Source organism: Littorina saxatilis, linkage group LG1 (genome assembly GCF_037325665.1).
Source record: "Littorina saxatilis isolate snail1 linkage group LG1, US_GU_Lsax_2.0, whole genome shotgun sequence".
Taxonomy (NCBI): domain Eukaryota; kingdom Metazoa; phylum Mollusca; class Gastropoda; order Littorinimorpha; family Littorinidae; genus Littorina; species Littorina saxatilis.
The window spans coordinates 92021338-92048567 of NC_090245.1; the positions used below are offsets into that span (position 1 = coordinate 92021338).

At 42.1% G+C, this 27230-nt stretch overlaps 1 protein-coding gene across 3 annotated transcripts in view; it reads right to left on the reverse strand.

The window, feature by feature from the left end:
- Positions 1 to 332: 332 nt before the first annotated feature.
- Positions 333 to 27230, reverse strand: part of LOC138945588 (3-hydroxy-3-methylglutaryl-coenzyme A reductase-like) — a 43485-nt gene continuing 16587 nt past the window's right edge. For all 3 annotated transcript variants that reach the window (XM_070317046.1, XM_070317042.1, XM_070317055.1), the window contains exons 9-21: positions 23965 to 24179; positions 21767 to 21987; positions 21406 to 21521; positions 18069 to 18147; positions 17208 to 17366; positions 16771 to 16856; positions 15051 to 15122; positions 14562 to 14667; positions 13669 to 13775; positions 12465 to 12669; positions 4497 to 4655; positions 4073 to 4227; positions 333 to 3530 (exon numbers count right to left, since the gene is read on the reverse strand). In XM_070317046.1, coding sequence (XP_070173147.1) covers positions 3443 to 3530; positions 4073 to 4227; positions 4497 to 4655; positions 12465 to 12669; positions 13669 to 13775; positions 14562 to 14667; positions 15051 to 15122; positions 16771 to 16856; positions 17208 to 17366; positions 18069 to 18147; positions 21406 to 21521; positions 21767 to 21987; positions 23965 to 24179 — 1768 coding nt within the window. In that variant the 3' untranslated portion in view covers positions 333 to 3442. The remainder of the gene's footprint in view (positions 3531 to 4072; positions 4228 to 4496; positions 4656 to 12464; positions 12670 to 13668; positions 13776 to 14561; positions 14668 to 15050; positions 15123 to 16770; positions 16857 to 17207; positions 17367 to 18068; positions 18148 to 21405; positions 21522 to 21766; positions 21988 to 23964; positions 24180 to 27230) is intronic.

A 27230-nucleotide genomic window follows, 5' to 3' on the forward strand; every position in this document is an offset into this window, starting at 1 on the left:
TAGCATACCCCATTTATTTCTCCATAAAGAAGCATCATGTGCGTGAAGTGGGTATGAAGATTAATCAGACACTTGTATTTTTTTCCCCAAGCCAATGTAAGGTGTCCTCGTTCTAAGACCTAGGTCATGACTGATCAAAATTGAAAATCTGTAGACAGTAATATACACTGCAGAATAGTATTATCCGTCTTATATATATATGCAAGTAAAGTGTGTGCATGTACATGTGTACTTTTTCAGCAACTGACAACCTGGTGATGGTCAGCATACTGACCCTTCACAGCTTGACTATTTGTTTCAAGTTCCCATACACACAAACAGAATAGGACACATCAAATTTCAACACGTTTATTAATTCCTTCATTCAAAACACAATTACTTTCTGGAAAGACAAGCAATACACTTATTTCAAATTTAACCAGATTTATTGTTTCTTTGGTAACCAATTAACTTCTTTCACATCGCCATCTACACATTTTTGGAAAACAAAAACAAGCTGTGAGTAAAACACGAGGTTGTACAGCGAGTGGTACCGGCAATGTGACAGTGCCCCTCCGCCTAGGGGACACCTCTCTTAAAAGGACACCCTCTGTTGACCCTTTATCTATTATCTTGACCAAAATATACCTGTCATGACAGGCCACCTGCAATGTAGGGACACTTTTGGCTGGTTCCAAGGGCGTCCTTTCATCACAGGTACCACTGTAGTGACAAATTAATAAACAATCAAACACCTGATCTTATGACAAATTGGTTTGCACAGCATTGCATGCAACAAAATCATCATCTTTCACCAATAAAAAGATTGTATCATCAGCTTAAGTTATTTTTGCCGAAAACTGTAACCTAATCACCAGTTCTTACCAATATTTACCCAATATATATGTTTGCTGGTTTGTGTGTGTGTGTGTGTGTAGGGGGGGTGGGGGGATAGTGGGAGTATGGATGCGAGCATGCAAGCCTGTCTGGATTACTTCGGATATTTTTAATTTGTACGCTTTCATGGGTTTTTTGGTTGTTGTCATACGTTGTTTGGTTGTTTAAGAGCAGATGAACCGCACTTTTCCATCCATTGTGTAATTAAGTAGACAATAAGTTTAAGTCTTCTGTCGTACATCTTACAAAGACGCTCTTCTCTTGTTCCTCATGCTTGCAGCATAAAGCAAAGTACAGTCAATCTGAGCCTAAACACTCCTACCGACTCCTGACAACAACTTGTGGAAAAATGTAAATGCTCCATTTTCATCAGTTGCCCACTTCCGATGAAAAAAAAGTTGGGAACGTCATACCAATGGCAAAATCATTCACAATAAAAATGTGAGCCATCTTATACTATGCCCTGAAGGAAACAAGACAGCAGAAAACAAACAAATAAACAAACAAAAGTTACATAGTAAGTACACAATTTTACACAACTTTAACATCATTCTTTTTTCTTCAAGTTGTATTCCCCCCCTTTTTTGTATAATTGTTTTGTGACACATTTTCCATTTCATTGTTCTACGTTCCACTAATGACGAATCACTAATGTCTAATCAATCAGCTGTGAAAAAAAGACACTCAGCAGATACTCCTTCCTCCTACCAGGGTATCTTTCTCTGAAAAGTAGTGGTAACAGTTTTTACATAAAAAGACTTTCAAACTCACTCTCTCTTTCTCTCAATGCACATACCTTAAAAATCATAGGATGCATAAATAATGATAAATCCATACAAACCACCAGTCAAACCCAACACTTCAACAAGGGCAGCCATCGTGTTGCTTCGTTTACTTTTGTCTTAGCGCAATATTTTATGTGCGCTGCTTTAGGCATTCCAAACTAAAAGTGCCCTTGCATACAAAGTTTTAAAACCGATGCACTTATCAGGTATCTTTTGAAACAGCTTCAGGTAAGTTTTGTTTGTATTGTCCACGACTAAAAATGTTCACTTCTATTGAAAATGTTACATTCATAATGACACTGATAATCAATATAATCATTTTGAGACAAATACAATTTTGTTTACACATGCTGTGCATTATGAGACACACAATACATGGTTTAGTGCTTCACCTAGTTCATCAACAAAGACATTTTTCGTTCACTCATGACACTCGAAGATGTAACTTGTAGTTTGTAACTTGTAACTTGGTGTTACTTCTCTGTGAACACTGAGGACTCATAAATTCTTCCAAAATTCACAGATAATTAAAATTTTTACCACATATCCACTCTTTGTTGTGACGATGAACACAGACCAAAACACATCACTCACACCTGAAAATGCAAGTATCAAACTCACATTACATTCATCAACCATATTCAAGAGAATAAGAATCATCAAGAGTTGTTCTTCAGTACTGGTGACAGAAAGGGGGGAAAGTGGTCAAAATTCAAATCTCTAGTTTTGTTTTTGAAATATAGCTTTTCATAAAGCAGAAATACTGTAGTATCTGATGTACATAAGAAAAAAATCACTGGTTCACATGGTTCTTACATAATCTAACTTTTAAAGCTGGTTCTTGTGTGTCTGTGTGTATGATGACGATAGGACCCGAAACGGCTGCACGGACTGAGACAGGAATTGCAGAGAATGTTCTTTGCCACTCGAGTCGTGCCATAGGGTACTTTTGGAATAGCAAATTTGAAAGGATTCTTTAAAAAACGGCGGAAAACATTATATACCCTGTGAGCTATCGAGGATCCTCCCCGTCTGGGCTGTCGTTTCAAATGGTTAACGGGGAGATACACTCGAAGCACAAAAAAGAGAAAGAAAAAAAGCTAATTAAATACAGTGTTGTCAGTTTAGGTTCAAAGGGACTTCGCCCTAAACTCAACTACATTTCAAGAATTCAGCTTGGAAAAATCACCTTGTTTTCTTCGACAAGAAAAGATACCAAATACACACATAATCACAGATATTCCTTTGGTAAAACTGTGACCATCGAACAGGTTTGAGTTAAAATGAAAGAATTTGAATGATTTGAATAACTCACTTCAGGAATGACTTTTACAATACTGTACCGGGAAAACAGACATTGAGCATTTAATAAATGATGCTGTTCAGTTGCAGCTATTTACACTCGCCTCTCTGGACATGCTGAATTTGACAATGCACCTCTAATAGATCTATATGAATGCAGTAATCCTCTTTTCATCTTATATCAGATGGAATTCACAATCACATTAAAAAGAAACCAATATTTATACATCTATAGAATCCATGCCCTATATTCAGCCTTCACGGGCATATTTTTTATCAGCGGTACTTTGATACAAAGAGCACTAAAAACAATGTTCACGAAAATTGGATAGACGGTGTATCCACAATTCTCCCCCAATGATGGTATCGGTCTCTCACAGTAGTCAATACACCAATATCTACAGACTTAGATTTTCACAATGGCTGGGGACTGAAGAATGAGAATACTGTCGTATGGCAGAGTCTAGGGCCTGTGATGATCAAGAACTCTTGTTGATGCAGGCACCGGGGGCGGTCTTGGAGTGGTGCAGGGTGGGAACAGCTCCAGGTGCCAAGTTCAGCGTTGACCTGTAACATTGACAGTCCAGGTGTTACAAGACAAGTGTTAAGCCAGGTTCTCGGGTTATGTATGTTACAGATGTAAGGCTAAACAACAAAACAGTGCCAGCCTAGTACTACTAGTCTTGCAGGGAAAGCAGAGAAAAACATGATGCCATACTTAGTAACCGGGCACTGTTGTTCCTGGCTTCAACAACACAGCTTTAATCCTGCTACACTTCAGAAAAAAGAAAAAGAGTTGGGTACCAAATCCAACCATGCAAGAGACTGGGACCTTGCACATAGATGGCTAATTTTCATGAAGATTCTGACATTCAACGATAAACCCCTATCATTATTTATGCCGACAATACTTAGTCTGTCTGAAACTGTGGGTATCAGACCGTTAACTCTGAACCCGACAATTTTATTTCTTCAGAAAATACTCCATCCTGAGATTACAAAATCGGTAATATTTCTAAATGAACAACATATGGACACTACTACCAATTCTCAACAATCCCCTGGAACAGGTAATTAAACACCCCCCCCCCCCCCCCAACACACTGTACCTGTTGTGTTTGAGGTGACTTTTGACCAGATGACCTGCAGCTAGCGCTGACATAAGACTCAGCTCCCCTGCAAGGACGGTGGCGCAGACAATAGACGCCAACTGTTTGGCATTTTCACTGGGGCAATCTACGTTGGACCCCTTCACCCCAAGCATCTGAAGAAAAAAAGAAAGACTGTGACTCATGTTCATGGAATTTGTTTTACAGCCAATAATGCTATCTTCCCCTGCTGCACCTCTTCCCAAAGCCTCTCCTTTCTTCTTCTTCTTTAACAGTATAACTCCGCACAAAACCTCTGAACAAACTTTTTTTTCTCCAAACACGAGGAAAGCACAGTAGAACCTATACTCAGCAAAGAATCCGGAGGGTAGTTCTACTCTTCTGTTCTAAAGAAAAGCACATGTTATCCCTGTGTTCTCCTTACCTCCAGACAGGCAGACTGCGGCGGCAGCACAGTTCCCCCACCCACAGTGCCCAGCTCCAGTGACGGCATGGTACAGGAGATGTAGACGTCTTCTCCCAGGGGTCCTGTCGGCCACATGGTGGTGATGCAGTTAGAGCTGGCGATCGTCTGGGCTGGATCCTGTTCAACACCATAAAATAAAAAATAAATGACCCTGAAGAAGTCAGCTATCAACAGCTGACAAAATATTGGTAAAACAAGAAGGGCAAAGCCCATACGACTCACATGCTTTACACATTTTTCCTACCAAAATACATGTGACCTTGACCCAAGGTCAAGGTCATCCAAGGTCATGCAACACAAAGCTGTTAATTCAAGACATAGGAAGTACAATGGTGCTTATTGGCTCTTTCTACCATGAGATATGGTCACTTTTAGTGGTTCACTACCTTATTTTGGTCACATTTCATAAGGGTCAAAGTGACCTTGACCTTGATCATATGTGACCAAATGTGTCTCATGATGAAAGCATAACATGTGCCCCACCTAATTTTTAAGTTTGAAACAGTTATCTTCCATAGTTCAGGGTCAAGGTCACTTCAAAATATGTATACAATCCAACTTTGAAGAGCTCCTGTGACCTTGACCTTGAAGCAAGGTAAACCAAACTGGTATCAAAAGATGGGGCTTACTTTGCCCTATATATCATATATAGGTGAGGTATTCAATCTCAAAAACTTCAGAGAAAATGGGGAAAATGTGAAAAATAGCTGTTTTTTAGGCAACATTTATGGCCCCTGCGACCTTGACCTTGAAGCAAGGTCAAGATGCTATGTATGTTTTTTGGGGCCTTGTCATCATACACCATCTTGCCAAATTTGGTACTGATAGACTGAATAGTGTCCAAGAAATATTCAACGTTAAAGTTTTCCGGACGGACGGACGGACGGACGGACGGACGGACGACTCGGGTGAGTACATAGACTCACTTTTGCTTCGCATGTGAGTCAAAAATGAAACGCTGGTTCTTGTTGTGTTGTCTTTTGTTTTATAAATATAACCTGCATCATGAAATGCAAAGGAACCTTCTCAGGTTTTATCAGCTGAATGGCTCAGATGCACCCAAAGAGAACGGTTATTATGGTAGAGGGTCTATGTAAGGCATTTGGCAAACAGACTATGAAAAAGCTGCTTCATTTAATCATCTCAAGAGTATTAAGAGAGTTAAGACATTTTTGGACTGTTTTATATAATCGAAAATTTTATTGTAAATTTTCATTTAATAAATATACCTACCCGAATCACATGTAGCATTGACACAATCGGAGATGCTAGGTTCTGAAAAGGCTAACCGTCTAAGGGAAGCAACCCCAACCACAAAAAGTGTAAACGTAGCCATAGTAATGACCATACACCCGGGGAGTTACCTCCCATCGTGCATGCCATGTCACTACTGCTACTGAACACGTGGCTCATATCATTCGACCTAAAGAATAAATTCTCCAAATCAAAAGCGGGGTTGGCGGGAGGGAATATACTATGTGATTCGGGTAGGTATATTTATTAAATGAAAATTTACAATAAAATTTTCGATTAAATTACATATTCCTACTCCGAATCACATGTAGCAGATTGCAACAACAAGGCGGTGGGAAAGAAAAATCTAACTCACTCAAAAAACCTTGCCAAAAACCTGGACCGCTGCCAAAGAATCAGGGCGGTCCCAGTGGGAAAGAAAATCTAACCCACTCAAAAGCCCTTGCCAGGGCTGGCCCACTGCCAACAGGCAGTGAGGGAACCAAGGAAAGTCCTGATTGACAGCCGAGAAGTATCTCAGGCAAAGCGAAAGAGACAACCTCAGAGATCCAGAAAGCTGTGCTCAGCACTTCTTCCAATCTCCTAGCCGTAAAAAACAGCACAGGAATAGACCCAAGCCTTGGATTAAAAACCCTGGCGAGCCAAGGGAAAGACAAGCTTCCCCCCCCCCCCCTTTTATTGGAAGGAAATGCTAATGTCCTGAGAAGATCCGTGCGTAAGGTTGTCCCCTCAACTGAGAAGGACGAACCCCCGCGGTGACCTTAAGACAACCATGCCAAAGTCTGCAAACCTTGGGATGTAGTAAAGCCCAAAAGGCTTGTGAGAAAGAAGTCAGCTCAAAATAAGAGTGACCAATCCCCACGAAAGAGCGAGAGAGAGACATCCAAGCACTAAGTACCAGAGTCCACCTCGAAGAGAAAACTCACAAATAGAAGGTCGCCAGTCATCCCCTACCAGTCCCTGCGAACGCAGGGAGAGAGGTAGCACCCGACAGCAGCCACTTACGACTGTGCGTCAGCTACCGGAAGTGAGGACCCACGGTGGTCAAAAACCGATGTGACTGGCAACCATAAACAAAATGGCTAAAAGCCAGAATGTTCCCAAAACAGTCTGCTTGAAGGTAATCGAGAGTGAATCAAAAACCGAAAGCAGAAAACCAAGACTGGTAAACGTAAACCGTGAAGCCAGCCAGCCATAAGACTCCCGAAACCAGAGTTCTCAGGGAAAAAACAGGCAGTTAACTTCCTAGCCAAATCAAGAGCCTACCTGAGTTTGGCCAGAAACCCAGAGCGCGTCTGTCCCTGTCTGAAGACAGAGTCCAACGCGGAGAAAAACGGACAACCGCCCTAGACAAAGTTGCCTTTTGTAGCCGGGCGACTGTAAGGAAACCCGACCCAACGGACGTCATCCGGACTCGCCTCATACTAAGATGAGGAAGAAGAGAGGAAAGGCCCAAGACTGAAGTCACAGGAACCGAACCTTAACTAAACCTCTGCCCGAAGGAGAAGAGTAGCCAAAACCTGAGAGAGAGGAGGAAAGCCACAAAGAACTACTCCTCAAACATCCATTGTCCAAGACAATGCCCCCTCAGGAAAACCTGAATGTTACTTCCGAGGCCAACTCAAGTGAACCTTAAGTTTGGACGAAACACCAGAACGCGTCTGATCACTAGAGAAAGACAGAGTCCGACTCGATGAAAGACAACAAGGACCAAAGTCCGAACGTTTGTGGCCAAACAGGGGTAACCTGAAGCCAGAGAACCCCACAAGCCACAAGAAACAGGAAGGCAACAACCACCATCGCCGCAACGTGGAATGGCTGTTGCCCGGCCAAGGCTGCCTATTGGCTGCCAGCTTAGCTTAACCAGCGGAATGAGCATGCTTCTGCTAAGCATGTTTCTGAGTATGCTAGCCCTACCTTCCTTCAACCTTTGTAAAGCAGTCAGAGACCTGGTGATCTCTACTCGACTGAATCTCTACTGCAGGCAAAGTTTAAGCGACTCTCTTTGACTGTTCAGGGAACTGAGAACGCGAAAGAAACGAGTCCCTCCGACACCCGCCGTACGAGCGTAGAGAAGGAAGGGCAGCCTCATCTGCTCCATGCTCACCCTAGCAAGGGCTGGCCAACAGAGTAGAGAAAGGAGGCAAGTTCCAAAGGCTGAATAAGCAAGAAGGAACAAAAGGTGAAGCCCGTGTAGCCGAAGCCAGCCAAGGCTGAGCATGTTCCGGAACTGAACCATAGTAGAAACAGCGGCAGAACCAAAACACTAGAGATACCACCTTCGGGAGGAGATGGCCTAGCCAAAACCTGCAACCCGTGGTACCTACAAAAGGTGACTAAGGAACCGGAAGTAGAAAAAACATCCTATCTTCACGGAACGGAAGTCCGACATCGACAACAAAGTCAACCAACAAGGAAGCCACCAATGTCGATGCACCCAAGGGAAATCCTGAGCCGAAGCTTGAGCTGCGACGGAAATCCAGAACGTGTTCGATTGCTGACTAAAGACTGAGAACCAGAATAGCTCAGCTACGAACGCAAACCGAAGTCACAGTTGCTGGTGGTAAACTGATGAATGAGATGACCGGAAACCGGAAAACCATCCAACCGGAAAAAGACCTGACTTATCCCCCTACTGAAGGTCGTGAATAGGGGAAACGTCCAGGGCCACCCGAACTGACTAGGCAGTAAACGCAACACCCAACAGGTAAAGTGAAGACTGCCCCGGCTGAGGCTAAAAGCCTAAATGCCCGTAGGCCAGCCGCTGTTCCTCACCCACCGACCTCCGAAGGAGTGTCAGGAAGAGGAGAAGTGTATCCGAACAGAGCCGGAAATGCAGCAGACAAAACCGCAAAAAACGGAAGCGAAAGATGCATAGAGTAGACTGAGGCCGGAAGCCCGAACGCCCGTAGGCCAGTCCTCTGTCAACTCCAGTCAAAACCGCAACGTGTACTTGAAATGGAGGACTTATGCTTCCAGTAAAACCGGAAACACCACGCCGACAACGGCTGCCGCACTGGTGAAACACAAATGCCCACGACGGAACAAGAGTGAGACAGACCAGAAGAGGACTGGGGCCGGAACCCGAACGCCCGTAGGCCAGTCCTCGATCAACCCCAGACAAGCCACTACGTGCGCTTGTGATGGAGAACCTATGCTTCCAGACAGGAAGTGTAGGAGGCCGAAGCCCCGCCCGGGAAAACCTTCGACGTGACCTCTGCCGCAGCTTAGAGGACAGCGTTAAGCCTTTTTCCCAATAACCAGCACGTGTGGAATCGCTGACGACAGACTGAATGTCCGACACAACCGGCGAAAAAACCGAAGTCCACGTACTGGTGGAAGGCCGGTGAAACGGCATAACCGGAAAACCGGAAATCCGTCCCCCCCGACGTCGTCCTAACTCATGCCTCGACCAGGCTAAGAGAGAGAAGACGGCAAGTCTGCAGCCGCAGGCACCGGAACGGCAGTCGACGCGACAACCGAAGGTTGAAACGCTGACTACATCGGCCAGAGCTGAGACACCACCTGCCCGAAGGGCTGGCGCTGCTCCTCAGCTACCGACATCCGGGAGGAAGTGGAAGCGAAAGGAGCAGTAAATCCGGGTGGAGCCGGAAAGCACCAGACGAGACCGCGAAAAGCGGAAGCGCCGAATGCGAGGACGGAGGCCGGAAGCCCGAATGCCCTAAAAGGCAACGTCCGGTCAACCCCGGAAACGACCACAGCGGGTGCGTACGTCAGAGGACCTATGCTTCCAGCGAGTGCCGGAAGCGCAGCGCCAGAAACGGCTACCGCCATTGCTCCGCCACACAATGGTCTTCGAGGAAGCCAGGGTGTGACTGAACAGAGGACGAATGCCCGGGGGGCAACGTCCGGTCAACCCCGGAAACGACCACAGCGGGTGCGTACGTCAGAGGACCTATGCTTCCAGCGAGTGCCGGAAGCGCAGCGCCGGAAACGGCTACCGCCACTGCTCCGCCACACAATGGTCTTCGAGGAAACCAGGGTGCGACTGAACAGAGGACGAATGCCCGGGGGGCAACGTCCGGTCAACCCCGGAAACGACCACAGCGGGTGCGCACATCGGGGGACCTGGTCAACCCCGGAAACGACCACAGCGGGTGCGTACATCGGGGGACCTATGCTTCCGGCGAGTGCCGGAAGCGCAGCAGTCGGAAACGGCTAGACAACTCCGGAAACGACCCCAGCGGGTGCGTACGTCGGAGAAGTAGCCGGAACCAACTGCCGCCATTGCTCAGCCACACAATGGTCTTCAGTGAAGCCAGGGTGCGACTGAACAGGGGTTTGCGGGTCGTGAACCCGCCGAAAAGAGCTGTGTCCCAGCAGGGACTGTCCGACGGCCTCACGAGGGCCTGTGGACCAGCTCGACTTACTTGAATCGCCAACCACAGCGGTAGAAGACGAAGAAGCAAAACATCCGCCCTAGACAACGTCTCGGCCGGAAGCGTCAAAGAAGCCAACAAGGTGACGTCGCCCACAGACAGCGGGACCAACGGAAGACGCAGGCTTGGAACGCGAAAAGTTCTTCACAAAGATAAGCAGACACCTGCAACACCTGATCTGCTAACGGCAGAGAAGGCGAGGAGAAGAAACAGGACATACAACAGTATATGACTGCCCCACAAAGTGTTTGTTCGAGGCAGAAAGAGTAACGAACAAAACATAACAAACATGTTAAATCCGAAACCACGACCAGTCCTACGGACTGGTAGATACCTGCTAAAGCCTAGCCAAGTAAACCACTGTCAGCAACGCTGATACACAAAATGGCGGCCAAGCGATAAGTTACTGGACAAAATTTAGAAGTCCAAAACGGACGAAAATTAAGCAATAACAAAAATTCCTGTCAAAGTAATGACGAAATATGAAATGGCTTACCAACTAACAAAGCAGAAGGCAAAAACGCAGGTAAAGTAAGGAGAACCTCACCATAACATAGGCCTAGCCACATAAATAAGCCGTCAGGAAAGCTGAGCAACCGAAAGTGGCGGCCACAAGATAAGTTACTGAAACGCATTTAGGAGTCCAAACGGACAAAAAGTCAGCAACTATAGATAAATTCCTGTCAAACCAAAGACAAGAAGGAACAAGCTTACCAACTAAACAAAGCAGCAAGCAAGTAAGAAGGTAAAATTACGTTTACCTCCAAAATACATCGGCCTAGCCACAAAAATCTGTCAACTCATGCTGACAACAAAAATGGCGGCCAACAGTAGTCACTGAAATATCACAGGTCCAAACACGGACGAAAATCAGCAACTACAACAAATTTCCTGTCAAAATAATGACCAAAATGGAAAGAGCTCACCAACTACGAAGCAGGAGGCAAGATAGACGGTAACGTGGCCGGTGGGTGTCAAAACAACACCAAACAGCGCAGCCACAGGGGAGCCCAAAAATCAACAACCTGCTCCCTCGAAAGCTGTAAGGTCGAATGATATGAGCCACGTGTTCAGTAGCAGTAGTGACATGGCATGCACGATGGGAGGTAACTCCCCGGGTGTATGGTCATTACTATGGCTACGTTTACACTTTTTGTGGTTGGGGTTGCTTCCCTTAGACGGTTAGCCTTTTCAGAACCTAGCATCTCCGATTGTGTCAATGCTACATGTGATTCGGAGTAGGAATATGTAATTTAATCAGATATTGTAAATTGTGACCAACACTGACATTTAAGGCCATAAAAAAAATAGGTGTGGTTACGGTAACATAGCCAAAAAAATAGGGTAGGAAGGTAGGCAATCACTCTTTTTTTTTTTTACTTTTTTTTTCTAATGTGTACAAATTAAACCTACTTGACAGGGAAATAAGTGTGCGACTCGGGCGCTTTCGCTTTCATTGCGTTTCTGCACTCGTTTACTTGGGTTTTTTTGTATTTTTTTGACAAATGTAATAAAAAGTTATAGGGTCGGCCCCCAAAAATAGGGTAGGTCGGGTTACCGTAACCACACCTATTTTTTTTCTTAGGCCTAAGCAAAACGACACTTATGTTCTAAAGCTCAAATACTGTGAAGGCAAACAATGCCGGAACAGGAGTAATGACAAAAGCACTGACATGCAGGTGTACCAAAAAATGTCGAACCATTGACATTTTTCACTTGAATGAACATAACATCAGGAACAATGACTGGTCCTAAACAAGCACAACCCCCTGCCTACCTGTCCAGTAGTGATGTAGATGGCAGTGACCATGTTTGCAAAATGAACGTAACATCAAGAACAATGACTGGTCCTAAACTTGCACAACCCCCTGCCTACCTGTCCAGTAGCGATGTAGATGGCAGTGACCATGTTTGCAAAATGAACGTAACATCAAGAACAATGACTGGTCCTAAACTAGCACAACCCCCTGCCTACCTGTCCAGTAGCGATGTAGATGGCAGTGACCATGTTTGCAAAATGAACGTAACATCAAGAACAATGACTGGTCCTAAACTAGCACAACCCCCTGCCTACCTATCCAGTAGTGATGTAGATGGTAGTGACCATGTTTGCAAAATGAACGTAACATCAGGAACAATGACTGGTCCTAAACAAGCACAACCCCCTGCCTACCTATCCAGTAGTGATGTAGATGGTAGTGACCATGTTTGCAAAATGAACGTAACATCAGGAACAATGACTGGTCCTAAACAAGCACAACCCCCTGCCTACCTGTCCAGTAGCAATGTAGATGGCAGTGACCATGTTTGCAGCATGAGCGTTGAAGCCTCCCAGCACGCCGGCCATGGCAGAGCCCTGGAAGTTCTTCTTGAAGTTGAGCTCCACAAGAGCAACAGACGTTGTCTTCAGCACTGACTGCACAATTCTGCCGGGGATCGTTGCACAGCACACAACTGATTTCCCCCGTCCTTCCACCCTGTCATAAAAATTTTTTAAAAATGTCAGCTTCGTGTGTGAAACAAAGGCAGTTTCCTTAAAAAAAGAATACTGATGTACTGTGTAAATAAACTGAATGCATATGACTCTAGACTAAAAATGTCAATATACCCATGCCTTCATTAGGAAATTTGTTTGGAGCATTCAATATATCTCAGTCTCGTGCTCCAAACATATTTCCTCATGGAGCAGACCTGCCATCCCCTGTGAAGCCTCAAATGTAACAATTTCGATTTTGTGTGTGGAAGAATTGTATAGCAAACGGTGTTTAAGTCTAGCGTTGTCTAAAATTTACTTGCATTTTTTTCAGAATGTATGCTGTCTCGCGCACGAATATACTTTTTTTTTTAAAGTTTATTTAGAAAGCAGGAACATAATAATGCACATTTGAGAGTGTCTGCAGTGCCACTTTTCAGTGTAGAAATTTTTGTTTGACCTATATTCTGACCACTACAAGCAGTGAGAAGCAGAAATGAGTACCAGGACTCACAAGAAAGAGGGAACGGTTGCATGCTTGTGATTAATTGTTTTGAGCGTAGCAATTTTAAGCTTAGTGTTGCAATTTGTCTTAAAACATAGCATTACTTTGCTGAAAGCGAAACAGTTGGCAGTTCTGATGCAGACATTGATACATTGACATTTGTAGTATTGTTTATGTGCATCAGGTTTATTTTCACATTTTCTATAAACCAAATATAGATTAGAATGAACATCCAACAAATTACACATGTCTTTGTTCTATTCTATTTCTTTCACATTTATTGATATGCAAAGGGCAAAGAACAGCAATACCACTGTTAATCTAAGTTCCAAGAAGATGGAAAGGACTTCAAAACAAGAATGACTCGTTTGCAAATCATTCAAAGCCTTTATCCCCATACCCCCCCCCCCCCCCAATCGCATATCTACTCTCATCCTTCACACAAACACACACACACACACACACACACACAACAGACAAATTGTTTCTACTACTGACCAGTTGATGGCAGCAGGTTTCTTGTCGGTACAGAAGTTGCCACTGAGGCTGATGACTTTCATGTTAGGAAAGATTGCCTGTAGCTCGTTGAGTGCCTTCTCACAACCCTGTAATCATAGACAATGAAACAGTTAACACTACACTGCAAAAACAGTTCATGTCACACTGTGTTACAAGCACATGACTAATGAAACTTGTTGGCCATTGAAATTCCACACTACAAAAATAGCTCGTAATATCACAAGTATCTAAGTAATGAAAAGTTGGAGACGTGTGTGAGACAAACAACAAAAATAAAAGAGCTATGAAGACAGACAGGAAGCTGTGCAGAATCTATCTGCTTCTTCTTCTTCTTCTTCTTCGTTCATGAGCTTAGACACCCACGTTCACTAATGTTTTTAGCACGAGTGGAATTTTACGTGTATGACTGTTTTTACCCCGCCATTCAGGCAGCATACGCAGATTTCGGGGGAGGCATGCTGGGTATTTTCGTATTTCTATAACCCACCGAACTCCGACATGGATCACAGGATCTTTTCCGTGCGCATTTGGTCTTGTGCTTGCGTGTACACACGAAGGAGGTTAAGTCACTAGCAGGTCTGCACATAAGTTGACCTGGGAGATCGGAAAATCTCCACTCTTAAACCCACCAGGCGGCAGCGACCGGGATTCGAACTCACGACCTCCCGATTAGGAGGCCGACGTCTTACCACCACGCCACTGCGCCAGTCAATCTATCTGCAATTAGTTGAGACTAACAAAAGCAAGGCAAAGTTGGAGACGTGTGTGAGACAAACGACACACAAATGAAACAGACACACACACATACTGAAGAAACCCATCAAACAGGTCAATTATGTAAGGTATGGTACAGTATGTGTAATTCAACTGACCTTTGATAGCATGTTCATGCCCATGGCATCGCCAGTAGTGGAAACAAAGCGAATGTAGACTTGTTTATCACACAGGGACAACGTCAATTTCTCCAGACGAGCAAACCTGAGGTGAGAAAAACTAAAGTCAGGGTTTTCATCTTCCTCCACACTTCAGGTTATATACATAACTTTGTTTGGCATTCTCTTTGTTTTTGGATATGGTTATATACATAACTTTGTGGGATTGTCCACTAAGCAGAGACTATAAAACTGGTAATTGCATATAATCATTGAAACAAGTTTTGTTTACAAGATGAAAAGATCAAATTTCTGTTCAAGTGGACTCAGTTAACAAGTGGATAACATAAAACTAAGGATCATCAAGGCCTCTCTGATGTGGTTTTGTTCATGGTATACATTGCATGAGCAACACACACACACACACACACACACACACACACACACACACACACACACACACACAAACAAGTAAAAAGAACAGCGTACCTGCTGGTGGAGTCAAACCAGTCCTTGACCAACTCATAGTTGTCTCTGTTCTCCAGCCACCGAATGGCATCCCTGAAACACCATCACACAAACTTTCAATGGCTCATCTCAACCCAACATGGAGCACAACTAAATGATGTGTTTGTCTGTTTGTTTGTTAGTCCTGAAGAAGCTTCCATAAGCAAAAATTTGATTTAATATGTCATGTGCTGTCCTTGTCTTCTTCTTCTTCTGCGTTCGTGGGCTGAAACTCCCACGTACACTTGTGTTTTTTGCACGAGTGGAATTTTACGTGTATGACCGTTTTTTACCCCGCCATTTAGGCAGCCATACGCCTTTTTCGGAGGAAGCATGCTGGGTATTTTCGTGTTTCTATAACCCACCGAACTCTGACATGGATTACAGGATCTTTTTCGTGCGCACTTGGTCTTGTGCTTGCGTGTACACACGGGGGTGTTCGGACACCGAGGAGAGTCTGCACACAAAGTTGACTCTGAGAAATAAATCGCTGTCCTTGTATTGGCGAGTACAGAATTCTTTTGTTTTTTTAAACTTTGTTCATCTCACCCACAATCACTTTGTTGTTCAGACTATATCCTAGCATTTCCTACAACAAGAAGAGCAAACGCTCGATCGAGTCACTTTCGCAGTTCTGAATATTATATGAGGCATCAGATGGACAGGAAGAAATTGCTATTCACAACACAATGAGTCATGTTCACATAAAATTTGAGCCCGGTCACTTTTATAGTTTCCGAGAAAAGCCCAACGTTAAGTTGTGTGTTGCCGAACAGAAAAGGCTAGTTATCTCCCTTGTTTTTCTGATAACGTTCGTAAAAGGCTACAGATGTAAATACTTTGATGTAAAGAATAATCCTACAAAGTTTCAATCACATCCGATGAACTTTGTCAAAGATATAAAATGTCTAATTTTTCCTTTGACGCTGACCTGTGACCTTGAAAAAGGTCAAAGGTCAACGAAACCATCGTTAAAGTGTAGAGGTCATTGGAGGTCACGACTAAACAAAATATGAGCCCGATCGCTTTGATAGTTTCCGAGAAAAGATATAAAATGTCTAATTTTTCCTTTGACGCTGACCTGTGACCTTGAAAAAGGTCAAAGGTCAACGAAACCATCGTTAAAGTGTAGAGGTCATTGGAGGTCACGACTAAACAAAATATGAGCCCGATCGCTTTGATAGTTTCCGAGAAAAGTCCAACGTTAAGGTGGTGTCTACGGACAACCGGCCGGACAGACTAACACTGACCGATTACATAGAGTCACTTTTTCTCAAGTGACTCAAAAAAGGGGGATAATGTTGAATTTTAGCGTTGTAAATTCATTGCTCACAATCCACTGCAAAAAAAGGAAATGAGACAGGGAAGAGAAAATAAAAAAATTTAAATAAATAAACATAAGTGTAGTAGCGGAAAGTTAGCTTATAATGTGCTTTTGACATCCAGCCCTCATCCAAAGAGACAGTCTTCAAAGGTATGTGTGCTTCCTCAAGTGTTCATGTGTCATAAGAGAGAGAGTAAGTGTGTGTGTATGTATGTATGTGTGTGTGTGTGTGTGTGTGTGTGTGTGTGTGTGTGTGTGTGTGTGTGTGTGTGTGTGTGTGTGTGTGTGTGTGTGTGTGTTTGATGTGTGTGTGCAGATTTATGTGCAACATATTTGGGATTTGCATGAATTAATTTAAGTTAAAGTGCGTAAACTTACACAGCCTCCGTGACTGAGGGAAACTCTACCACAGGGGCCCGTGACATGCCGTCTCTGTACACAGCACTGGTCACACCACCACTTTGCTGCAGACACAAAAAAGAACCAGACTTTACTTGTATAATCAACCTAAGAAGACGAATTACCTCAACAATTGGAGCAGATTTATAATGGTGGCAGCACATGTGTACATTTCAGAGTCTACAGAGACAATGACAATAGTGACATTAATATCACAGAATTCTCAGTTTAATGAATTTTGCTCAATCGACAGAAAATAACACAAAATGTAATGTGAGTCTGCAACACTAGAAACAAACCAAAAAGAGAGTACCCAACAAGTAGTGTCTATTACAGACTAACAGTTAAGTATATACAGATAGAAACAACCTGGAACTATCCATTCTCAATACACACATTTTCATCAGATAACCTACCCTCAAAGCAGTACATCCACGATTAACACTGGCGACCAGACAGCCTTCTGTTGTTGCCATGGGAACCATGAAGTTCTTCCCGTTCAGCAGAAGAGGTCCTGCCACACCCACTGGCACGGGCATGTAACCGATTACGTTTTCACAGCATGCACCATCCACCTTGTGACAGAAAACAACAAGGTTTGTCATCATTTTCATGAGTCATGACAAGCTTGGTAACAAAATTGAAACAATGTTCATATGTGATAAATCCAAGAAGTGTGCATACTTTTGCACTACCAAAATGATGACAAAAACGATGTTTGGTGGCTTCTTGCCACATCAGCATTTTTTGTCCGTCCGAGCGGAACATATCACCTTCTGTTACATTTTTATCAACCTCCGCTTTGCGGCCTCTGTCGATAAAGATGAAACAGAAGACGATATGCTCCCATTGGACAGACAAAAAAAGCTGGTCTGACAACAAGCCACCAAACATCTTATGTCAGTCTGGGTGAAGCAAACACTGGCTGTGCGCAATTATCAGTGACAACATTAGCAGCACCTTGCTTCCTGAGTTAAAACATAGAGTGCAAGCATTTACCAGTGACACACTCTGAGTAGCTTGCCTCTTCCGTTACAACACAGGCCACAAGCATTTACCAGTGACAAACTGTTAGTAGCTTGCCACCTCCAAACTGCTTTCGTGAACATAAAACTAATAAATGTGACTTATGTGTATATCTTGTCTTGATTCTGATGACCAACACTTTCTGAATTATAAATGGCAACAGCATACTAACCTCACCATAGCTTTTTAGAAAGAAAAATATACTACATCTAAAAACAGACAATTCAAGTTTTCCCATCAAGAATACTTACATATTTATAATCGTAGTTGGTAAAAGGAAGTTTCTCCAGAGCATTCGAAGAAGCTAGCTGCCCCTGAATTGACTGACGCCTGCAAACACAAGACAAAACATTCACCACGGACCTGTAGCAATCAAGCATATCATAGCTGTTTGAAAAGATGAACTCCCTGATATCTTTTACACAAAAAATATTGTCACTTTTTCCTCTTTAAAATGACTGGACTTGTCACATACAGGTGCACAGAGCCCCTAGGGCTTTCAGTCATGCCTCAGACATCTGTCCATTTGAAAAAAAATAAAGTTTCACTGACTTTCTTGCAAGGAGTTGAACATTTTTATTACCAACTATTTTTTATCATTGTCCACATGCACCAGTGTTTTTAAAATAACAAACTGACTTTATCTGCACTCTTTTTTTCTCTCTAAAAAGGGTATCTCTTTGAAATTTGCAGACCTGTTTACCCCCCCACAATAGCTTGCAAGAAATGCAGGCAGTTGCTTCTCAGTCATTTAAGCATGTGTCAGTGATCAAACATAGTGCAGCTGGAAACCAAACGTTTGAAAGCTCTCATACACAAGCAGAATAACACTGATGTACCATACACACACTTTTACCTCAAAAGAAAAATAATGCAATCAATCCAGGTTGCCCTTCAACAAAACAAAGTTACATCACACCTCACGGATGGCCGGTCTCCTTCAATAAGTGTACATGTTGAAGGTCAGAAAGTGCTTGTTTTTTTTGTTCTTGTTTCTCTTTTTTCTTCTTCTTAAAAACATCTTTTTATTCCTTTTTATACTTCAAGAAATATGCTAAAGGAATTTTGTCTTTGATTTAAAACAATTTTTATCCACAAAAAAGAGAATCAGTGCTGACAACAAATTTCTCACAAATAATGCAGAAAATAACTGTTACCTCCCTTGTTAGGGAGGCCCACCGCTGCGAGCTCAAAGCGACTGTAGCCGCATCATATTTTTGCTACTTTTGTTCGCCTCTTACTCTGTTGTTATTTGTAATAAAACAACCAAATTACAAGATTTTCTTCAATGGTGTTGTTTCTTACTGTGTGTGGATTTTGTAGTATGTACATCATTCCAAAGCGGAGATATTTGTGCTTGAAAACGGCTCATCGCACAGCGACAGCGGTAGCGGCGCGAGCTGTGCAGGGAAATTGTCAGCTCGCGCCGCGGTGTGTTGGAACGGTCTACAAACTGTGTATAATTTGCCTATTTTTAGATGGGTCGCCCAACAAGACTATTCAAATACATCCAATGAAATTTGGTGTACCGTAAGTTCATAGGTCAAGGCTGCTTCTGGCAACCGGTAGGCCAATGAAAAGATCGTTTACGTTCACAACATCGACGTCACAGCTTTGCAAACTGCGAACACGTGTTGCGCCTCAGTCAGTTCTTTATCTGTTCTCACCGGTTTACACGTCGAAGAAACTATCATCATCAGTCCGTGTGCCAAGTTTTGAAAGTTTTCGTAAGTTATTTAACCAAGGCGAGCGATTCGAAGTGAGGATAATGTGAATCGTGTGACTGAAAACAACCAACGAAGCTCCACGCTAGCTGCATCGTCGCCAGCACGCGGAAATTTTCTCAATGGTCGGTCGAGTCTATTTTCCGTGGGGGGACACAGACTGGTTAAGTCCTTCTGTAGTTTTTGTTTACGTGTTATCCGCATTCGGATAAAGACCTAGATGTGTTGCGTTATTTAATTACTTGTTGTTCTGAACAAATTCATTCAAACATTCGTAAAAGAAAGTCTAAAGCATCCTAAGTTGACCGGTTGCTCAGACCCGACTCCCCCTTTTTCGGGTCAGTCAAGTGTCGGAAGAAAGGCCAAAGCAGACGGCCGCTTTCTTTACCATCGATTTGTTTGCCCATCTTCTTTGACTTTGTCTTGAAATTTTCCTTCACGTCGTCTTTATACTTGGTTGTAATCAAACTATAGTAACTTTCAGCCCCCTCTCTTGATTTAATCATCCTTAACTTTCGTCAAGACTTGACGGTTTGATGTTGAACAGCTCCGTCAGTCCTGTGACTGTCGCTCGCTCGCGACTCCAAATGACATGACACATGTAATGAATGCAGTTCTTTTTAACTTTTTGAAGCGACTTTTAACTTGCTTTTAAACAGCATAGAAACGTAATATCCTTTATCGATTCTCTTCACAGTATTTTAATTTCAATGTGAGTTCGAAATGGATTTAATGATGAAATAAATCCAAAAACAAAGCAAAAACAAAAAACAAAAAAAATTTATGTTTTTAACTCTTTTTTTTTTGGTACACATCTTAATTTTGGGTAAAATTATGTTTTATTGGCAACTTCCCTTTTAGTTAAAATAAGATTTGTGGAAAATTGTTTTGTTTGAGTGACAGGTATCCTCTCTGACTCTGCCTTTGGTCATGGTTGTCTGTGATGCAATCCGTTAACTGCTGTGTATATGTATTGTCTCACATACTGCTTAAAGGATGAATGAAATATGCCAGATACATTTTTATAATGACTGTTTTAGCAAAGAATCATCTCTTAAAGGAATTTAATTGATTTTTGCAATCTTTGGTCCTTTGTCGCATGTTGGCGTGAAAGGACATTTTGCGATGTTAAAAATCTTAATATTATGTAACACTTTTTCAGAATCATGTTATCAATTTCAAAACATACGTCATTGGATAGCTTAGGTGATGACCTTTAATTAGATATATCATATGTACATAATCATTGGATGGGTTTAGCTTCAAGCTCAAAGTTCAGTTTTCATTTCTCATGTCATTTTAGTGTTACAGCCTGAAAAACAAAATCATCTATAAAGTATTCAAAACAAGTTTTATTTTTTTTATTTCTCATATTTTATTGGTTACATGTCCTAAACATTAAAAAAAACCAATAACATCATTTCTATGTTGGATTCTTAAAAAACACCTTTTGCACACTATTTTTCTGCCCAATTCCAAATTTGGTCATTTTGCCCGATTAGCCGTATTTTGCTAGCCTGTAACTTTTTTTTCTGAAATCATAGAGCTTTGAAATTTGTTGTGCTTATTTAAAGTATATACATTATTCGGATAAACATTGCTTGACTGTTATAACCTAATCTGTTTGTGTTTTATGAGGGTGTAAAAATGGCTGATTGTGCTATGTGCGATGGGCCTCCCTACCCTTGTCCTGCAACATATTTGCATGTGGCTTTTGAATTCCTCACTCCAGGAGGTGAATTCTCAAATTATTGTTGATTTGTACCGGGGTAACTTGAATCAAATGAGAAAAAAGTTTCAAATAAGTTTTTCAATTGCTAACTTTTAAAAGGGCTCACTTATTCAGGATTGCTCTGTGACTCACCTAATTTGGACTCCTCTCTCATAGTCACCGATCATTTTTTCAATCTTGTAGAAGGGAATGTGTTTGCTGTTGACCAGTGTCACTACTTCACTGTCGGTCAAGGCACCAGCACCCGCCTGCAATCAACAACACCTGATAAGTATTGCATGGAATTTTGTTCTTGCTTTTGCAATGACTAATTTAGCAAAGAACTAGAACTCAACGCGCAGCACATATTTGAACAGCAAAAAAAAGTACAAATGGTTGCTATTTTAATAGTTTGCTACGTTTTGCTGGTACTCTAGTCTTTCTCAAAAGGTTTTACAATTAATTTAAGATGCAAAAAGAGTTCTACCTAATGGATTACAGGAAAAACTCTCACCTCAGACTCCATAAGAGCAACACAAGTTTTTAAATCTCTTAGTTCCTCAATCTGCTGTGTAGAACTAGAAGCATCTTCCTTCCATGTTGACAAGAAACTGAAATCTGTCTGTGTATTTTTATCCTCAGTTTCTTTGTCGCCGCTCTCAGAGTCTGAGCTGTTGTCACCAACAGTGAAAGTCACTGCTCTGGTTTTGCTGTCATCCTGCTTATCCTTTTCTTCTGAAAGACAAAACCACAAACGGTACAGTATTGAAGTTTAACAGCAGGGAGTTTAAAAATATATGCAAAAACATTTTAAATTAAAACAAGAAGGGCAAAGCCCATACGACTCACATGCTTGACCTCAAATAACTAAACCTAGCAATGACATCATACACTAAGAACTGCTTTACACATTTTTCCTAACAAAATACATCCAAGGTCATGCAACACAAAGCTGTTAATTCAAGACATAGGAAGTACAATGGTGCTTATTGGCCCTTTCTACCATGAGATATGGTCACTTTTAGTGGTTCACTACCTTATTTTGGTCACATTTCATAAGGGTCAAAGTGACCTTGACCTTGATCATATGTGACCAAATGTGTCTCATGATGAAAGCATAACATGTGCCCCACATAATTTTTAAGTTTGAAACAGTTATCTTCCATAGTTCAGGGTCAAGGTCACTTCAAAATATGTATACAATCCAACTTTGAAGAGCTCCTGTGACCTTGACCTTGAAGCAAGGTAAACCAAACTGGTATCAAAAGATGGGGCTTACTTTGCCCTATATATCATATATAGGTGAGGTATTCAATCTCAAAAACTTCAGAGAAAATGGGGAAAATGTGAAAAATAGCTGTTTTTTAGACAACATTTAAGGCCCCTGCGACCTTGACCTTGAAGCAAGGTCAAGATGCTATGTATGTTTTTTGGGGCCTTGTCATCATACACCATCTTGCCAAATTTGGTACTGATAGACTGAATAGTATCCAAGAAATATACAACGTTAAAGTTTTCCGGACGGCCGGCCGGCCGGCCGACTCGGGTGAGTACATAAACTCACTTTTGCTTCGCATGTGAGTCAAAAATGAGAATGAGAAACCCACAAACACACAGTGACTCTAAACTACACAGCAGGTTTGGTACTGTCATGTTGTGTTCATTTATTCTTCTTCTTCACCATTACCAACCAGTCTGATCCGTTACAGATAATAGTACATATTCAAATTTTTTATTTTTTTTAATTTTTTTTTAAATATATATATATAACCTGACATATAGACAAAAAACCCTATAATATGCATGTACCAGATCCTGAAAGGTAGTGGTGTGTGAGATCCTAGGACAGCTCAAAGGTTTTTTAGCAAAGTTGCATCTCAGTGGAGGCATGTGCTACGACCGCCATTTTGTTTACGGCCGCCATTTTGAATCCACAAGGTACGTGTTACTTTTGTACGTTCGTGAGTTGGTTAACAGCAGAGGCTGGCTGTACTTTCCGTTATGTAAAACAGCGGTTCGATATATAAACGTCTTCTGTGAAGAACAGCCCTTCTCTACTGAAAGAGAATTATTCTTGCTAAGAGTAAGAATAAAGTAGATACAACACATGAATGCCCCATGGCCTGTGTAACTGTATTGGACGAAAACGAGTTTGGTACCCGCGTGACAGAGAAAAACATCCCTCTGTTGTGCGTCCAATTGATCAACTGTGTGATAATTTATATAGAATAGGAAAGGAATACCCACAGTTTGAAGTCTTGAAGAAGACTAACCAAAAAATACCGTTAGTAAAAACAATCCACGGTAGTTCGTCAGTATACGTCTGTACTCGTAGTAGCGAGAATTTGAACTGAGGGAGTATGGTGCGCATGCGTGGAGGGTCACTGCCGGTAGGGGAGACTACTCCCATAAATGGCGCACTGGCGAAGTAGCCAAGAGTTAGCAACCTTGAACATTTATTGGTTGCAAGGTGCTACTCAGTCTGATACTCATAAGTAGGGTAACTCCTTATAGTTAAATTGAGGTGAGTATTCTTAGAAATAGTCATTTTACTTGTAAAAAATACATATTTTGCACTGAAATGCTTATTATTTCAACACAGCAGAAGCATGGTGCAAACGCCACAAACTCAGATATGTCTCCTTAATCCTCAATATCTCCCCCCCCCCTTCAATCTCAACCCTCCCTTTCTCCAATCAACAAATGTCTCACCCTTAATTTCAGTATTGTCACACTTGATCATCTTGGCTTCTCCATTGGTCAAGGCATGAGCAGCAGGCTTGTTGTCATGGTTATGCTCACTTCTCTCTTTTTCTAGCAAAGAGTACATCTGACGATCAACTTCGTTGTCAAACAAGATGTACTTGATAATGAGGGCACTGGCTAGGACGAGTGTAATGGTGTAGTCCATGTTGACAGTTAGCATTCTGTACAGAAACAAGTCGCGTAAGGCGAAAATACAATATTTAGTCAAGTAGCTGTCGAACTCACAGAATGAAACTGAACGCAATGCCATTTTACTCGTAGCATCGTCAGGCCACCGCTCATGGCAAAGGCAGTGAAATTGACAAGAAGAGCGGGGTAGTAGTTGCGCTAAGAAGGATAGCACGCTTTTCTGTACCTCTCTTTGTTTTAACTTTCTGAGCGTGTTTTTAATCCAAACATATCATATCTATATGTTTTTGGAATCAGGAACCGACAAGGAATAAGATGAAAGTGTTTTTAAATTGATTTGGACAATTTAATTTTGATAATAATTTTTATATATTTAATTTTCAGAGCTTGTTTTTAATCAGAATATAACATATTTATATGTTTTTGGAATCAGCAAATGATGGAGAATAAGATAAACGTAAATTTGGATCGTTTTATAAATTTTTATTTTTTTTTACAATTTTCAGATTTTTAACTCTTAAGCAACTATAAGCACTTGTGCACTCTAAACTCTTGTACCTAGAAGATTTTAGGGATTTCACAGAAAAATTGGGGTACATCACTAAAAATGTCATAACTTCCCAGGCAGAGAACATAAATAAGTTTGGTTTGTTTTAGCTTGTTACTATTTGAAAGTACTACATGATGACACATGTTGAGTTTAATTTACAGGTAAATTATAATTTATTTACTAACTAATTACCTGGAAATTTATATAAATTGTGTATGCATTGTTGTTCTTTTTATAAAAAAAAAACATGAACAAAACAAAATCACAAAACAAAAACATGCATGTGTGTTTGCAAAATGTTTGTGCTTGGAAGTGGAGTGATTGTGCTTACCTCAATGAACATATTGAGCTGCTAACAAACAGGTAATCCACAGGTAAGTTAAATAGTGTAAAAACGTCACTGTCTCATTTCAGCTTGGAAATACTGTCAGTTCAGGTTAAAACTCAGGCTGATAATTTGTGAATGTTAATCCCAACACAATAAAGTTCAATCAAGGACACTTGGAACAGTCCTACACAATTCATATCCAATCAATAAATCCAGGTAACTGCCATGGGTAACAGGTAAATGTACAGGTAAGTCATTGATGTGAAAGTTGTCTTTGAGTGCTTCGCAGCGGTTTTTTGTCATCACTTTGGACACAGAAGACTGGTGTAGGAAACTATCTCCTGATCAGTAGTGTTTGTAGCTAGGCAAACGCACAACACCCATTACAAGCTGCACTCCAAGAAATGCGCTAACCTCAGCAGCAGACGTGTTAACAAAATGGTCGCGATGTTTTTGTTGCGCGTACAAGTTCGTTTGTGCAGAAAACTCTTCAAACATCTGTTCTGGGAAATAAAGTTGGAAATATTCCAGAGGTGTTGCATCAACGCCCAGAGGCGATGTGGGGCCGACAGAACGGACAAAAGGCTGTAATACTGGGTCTGAAATAGGCCGACGAAGCCACACAGCATTTCCGCCGCCATGATGGTCGAGGCGTCGTCTGTCACACGGCACGTCCTGGCGAAATACTCCGGTGTCACTGTCTTCAAAGTCCGATAGATCCCTGGTGTGAACACTTGAGACACTAATGTCACTTCCCTCTGACTCTCGCACAGGATTATTGCGAATAAAATCCATAATTGCTGCAAACTCTGGGTCACTGTCGACTGACGAAGCGTCAGAAGCCGCCATGTTTGTTGTGATCGCGTGCCTAGTTCGTGTGTCGCGGTATTTTGGTTTCTAAATTCAGCACACACAGAACCTAACTACGCATGAGTGCGTGGAAAATAACAGCGACCTTCACCCTTCAGGTGGCTATTCTTGTTTTCTTAACAGGAGAGCTGCTTTCTGCGTCACATGACTTCCAAATATGGGACCTTAGTTCAGGCGCTTACAGGCGTTACAGGTAGAAATATGACGGGCGCCTACGGGCGTTTTAATTGCTTAAGAGTTAATGACCAAAGTCATTAATTAATTTTTAAGCCACCAAGCTGAAATGCAATACCGAAGTCCGGGCTTCGTCGAAGATTACTTGACCAAAATTTCAACCAATTTGGTTGAAAAATGAGGGCGTGACAGTGCCGCCTCAACTTTCACGAAAAGCCGGATGTGACGTCATCAAAGACATTTATCAAAAAAATGAAAAAAACGTTCGGGGATTTCATACCCAGGAACTCTCATGTCAAATTTCATAAAGATCGGTCCAGTAGTTTAGTCTGAATCGCTCTACACACACACACACACACACACACACACACACACGCACATACACCACGACCCTCGTTTCGATTCCCCCTCGATGTTAAAATATTTAGTCAAAACTTGACTAAATATAAAAAGCAACAGACAAAATATAAACAATGCTAAAATCATGCCACTTTTCAGGAAAACATGGTTACCAAACGCTCTAATGATACAGTGTCCGAACTGTGTGCACATGCTAGCACACAACACTTTTCAGCTACTTAGAGTTAGATATATTGTGCTGCCATAACCAAAACCAGCAGTTCTGAGTTGAATAAAGAAGAAATGCATATTCTGCACACAATACTTGCACCAGCCTGTCGCTTTGTAATCCAATCATCACAATATTATCTATGCACGCACCTGTCAGCACACAGCTGTTGTGCTTCATACACATCCAGGGATGCCCAAATCTCAAAATGTAACTCGCCAGTCGGGCGAGTAACTTCAAGAAAGTCACTAGTCCGCTAAACAAATTTGCTGGCCCGGTACATACGCCACAATAAATTATGAGTGCCAGATTTCTTTACACAATTTAAATAGCGGTGATACGACAGGAGCCTCGTTTTCGCTCGACCAGAACATGGCGGTGATTTTTCAGACGACAAAAGTTCCTGCATCTGCAGTTTTTATATGGCTTTGGGGCCCAAGGACTGTTATGCCGGGGTGGAAGTAGACATAAGCGCCTACTTCCCAAGAAATGCTCCATATGGCTTCGTGTCTCCAAACACCTCTGACAGTCAAATCCAGCTCCTGGCCTTCACGTGGCGGGCCCTGTCTTCGACTAACAGGAGAAGGGATGCA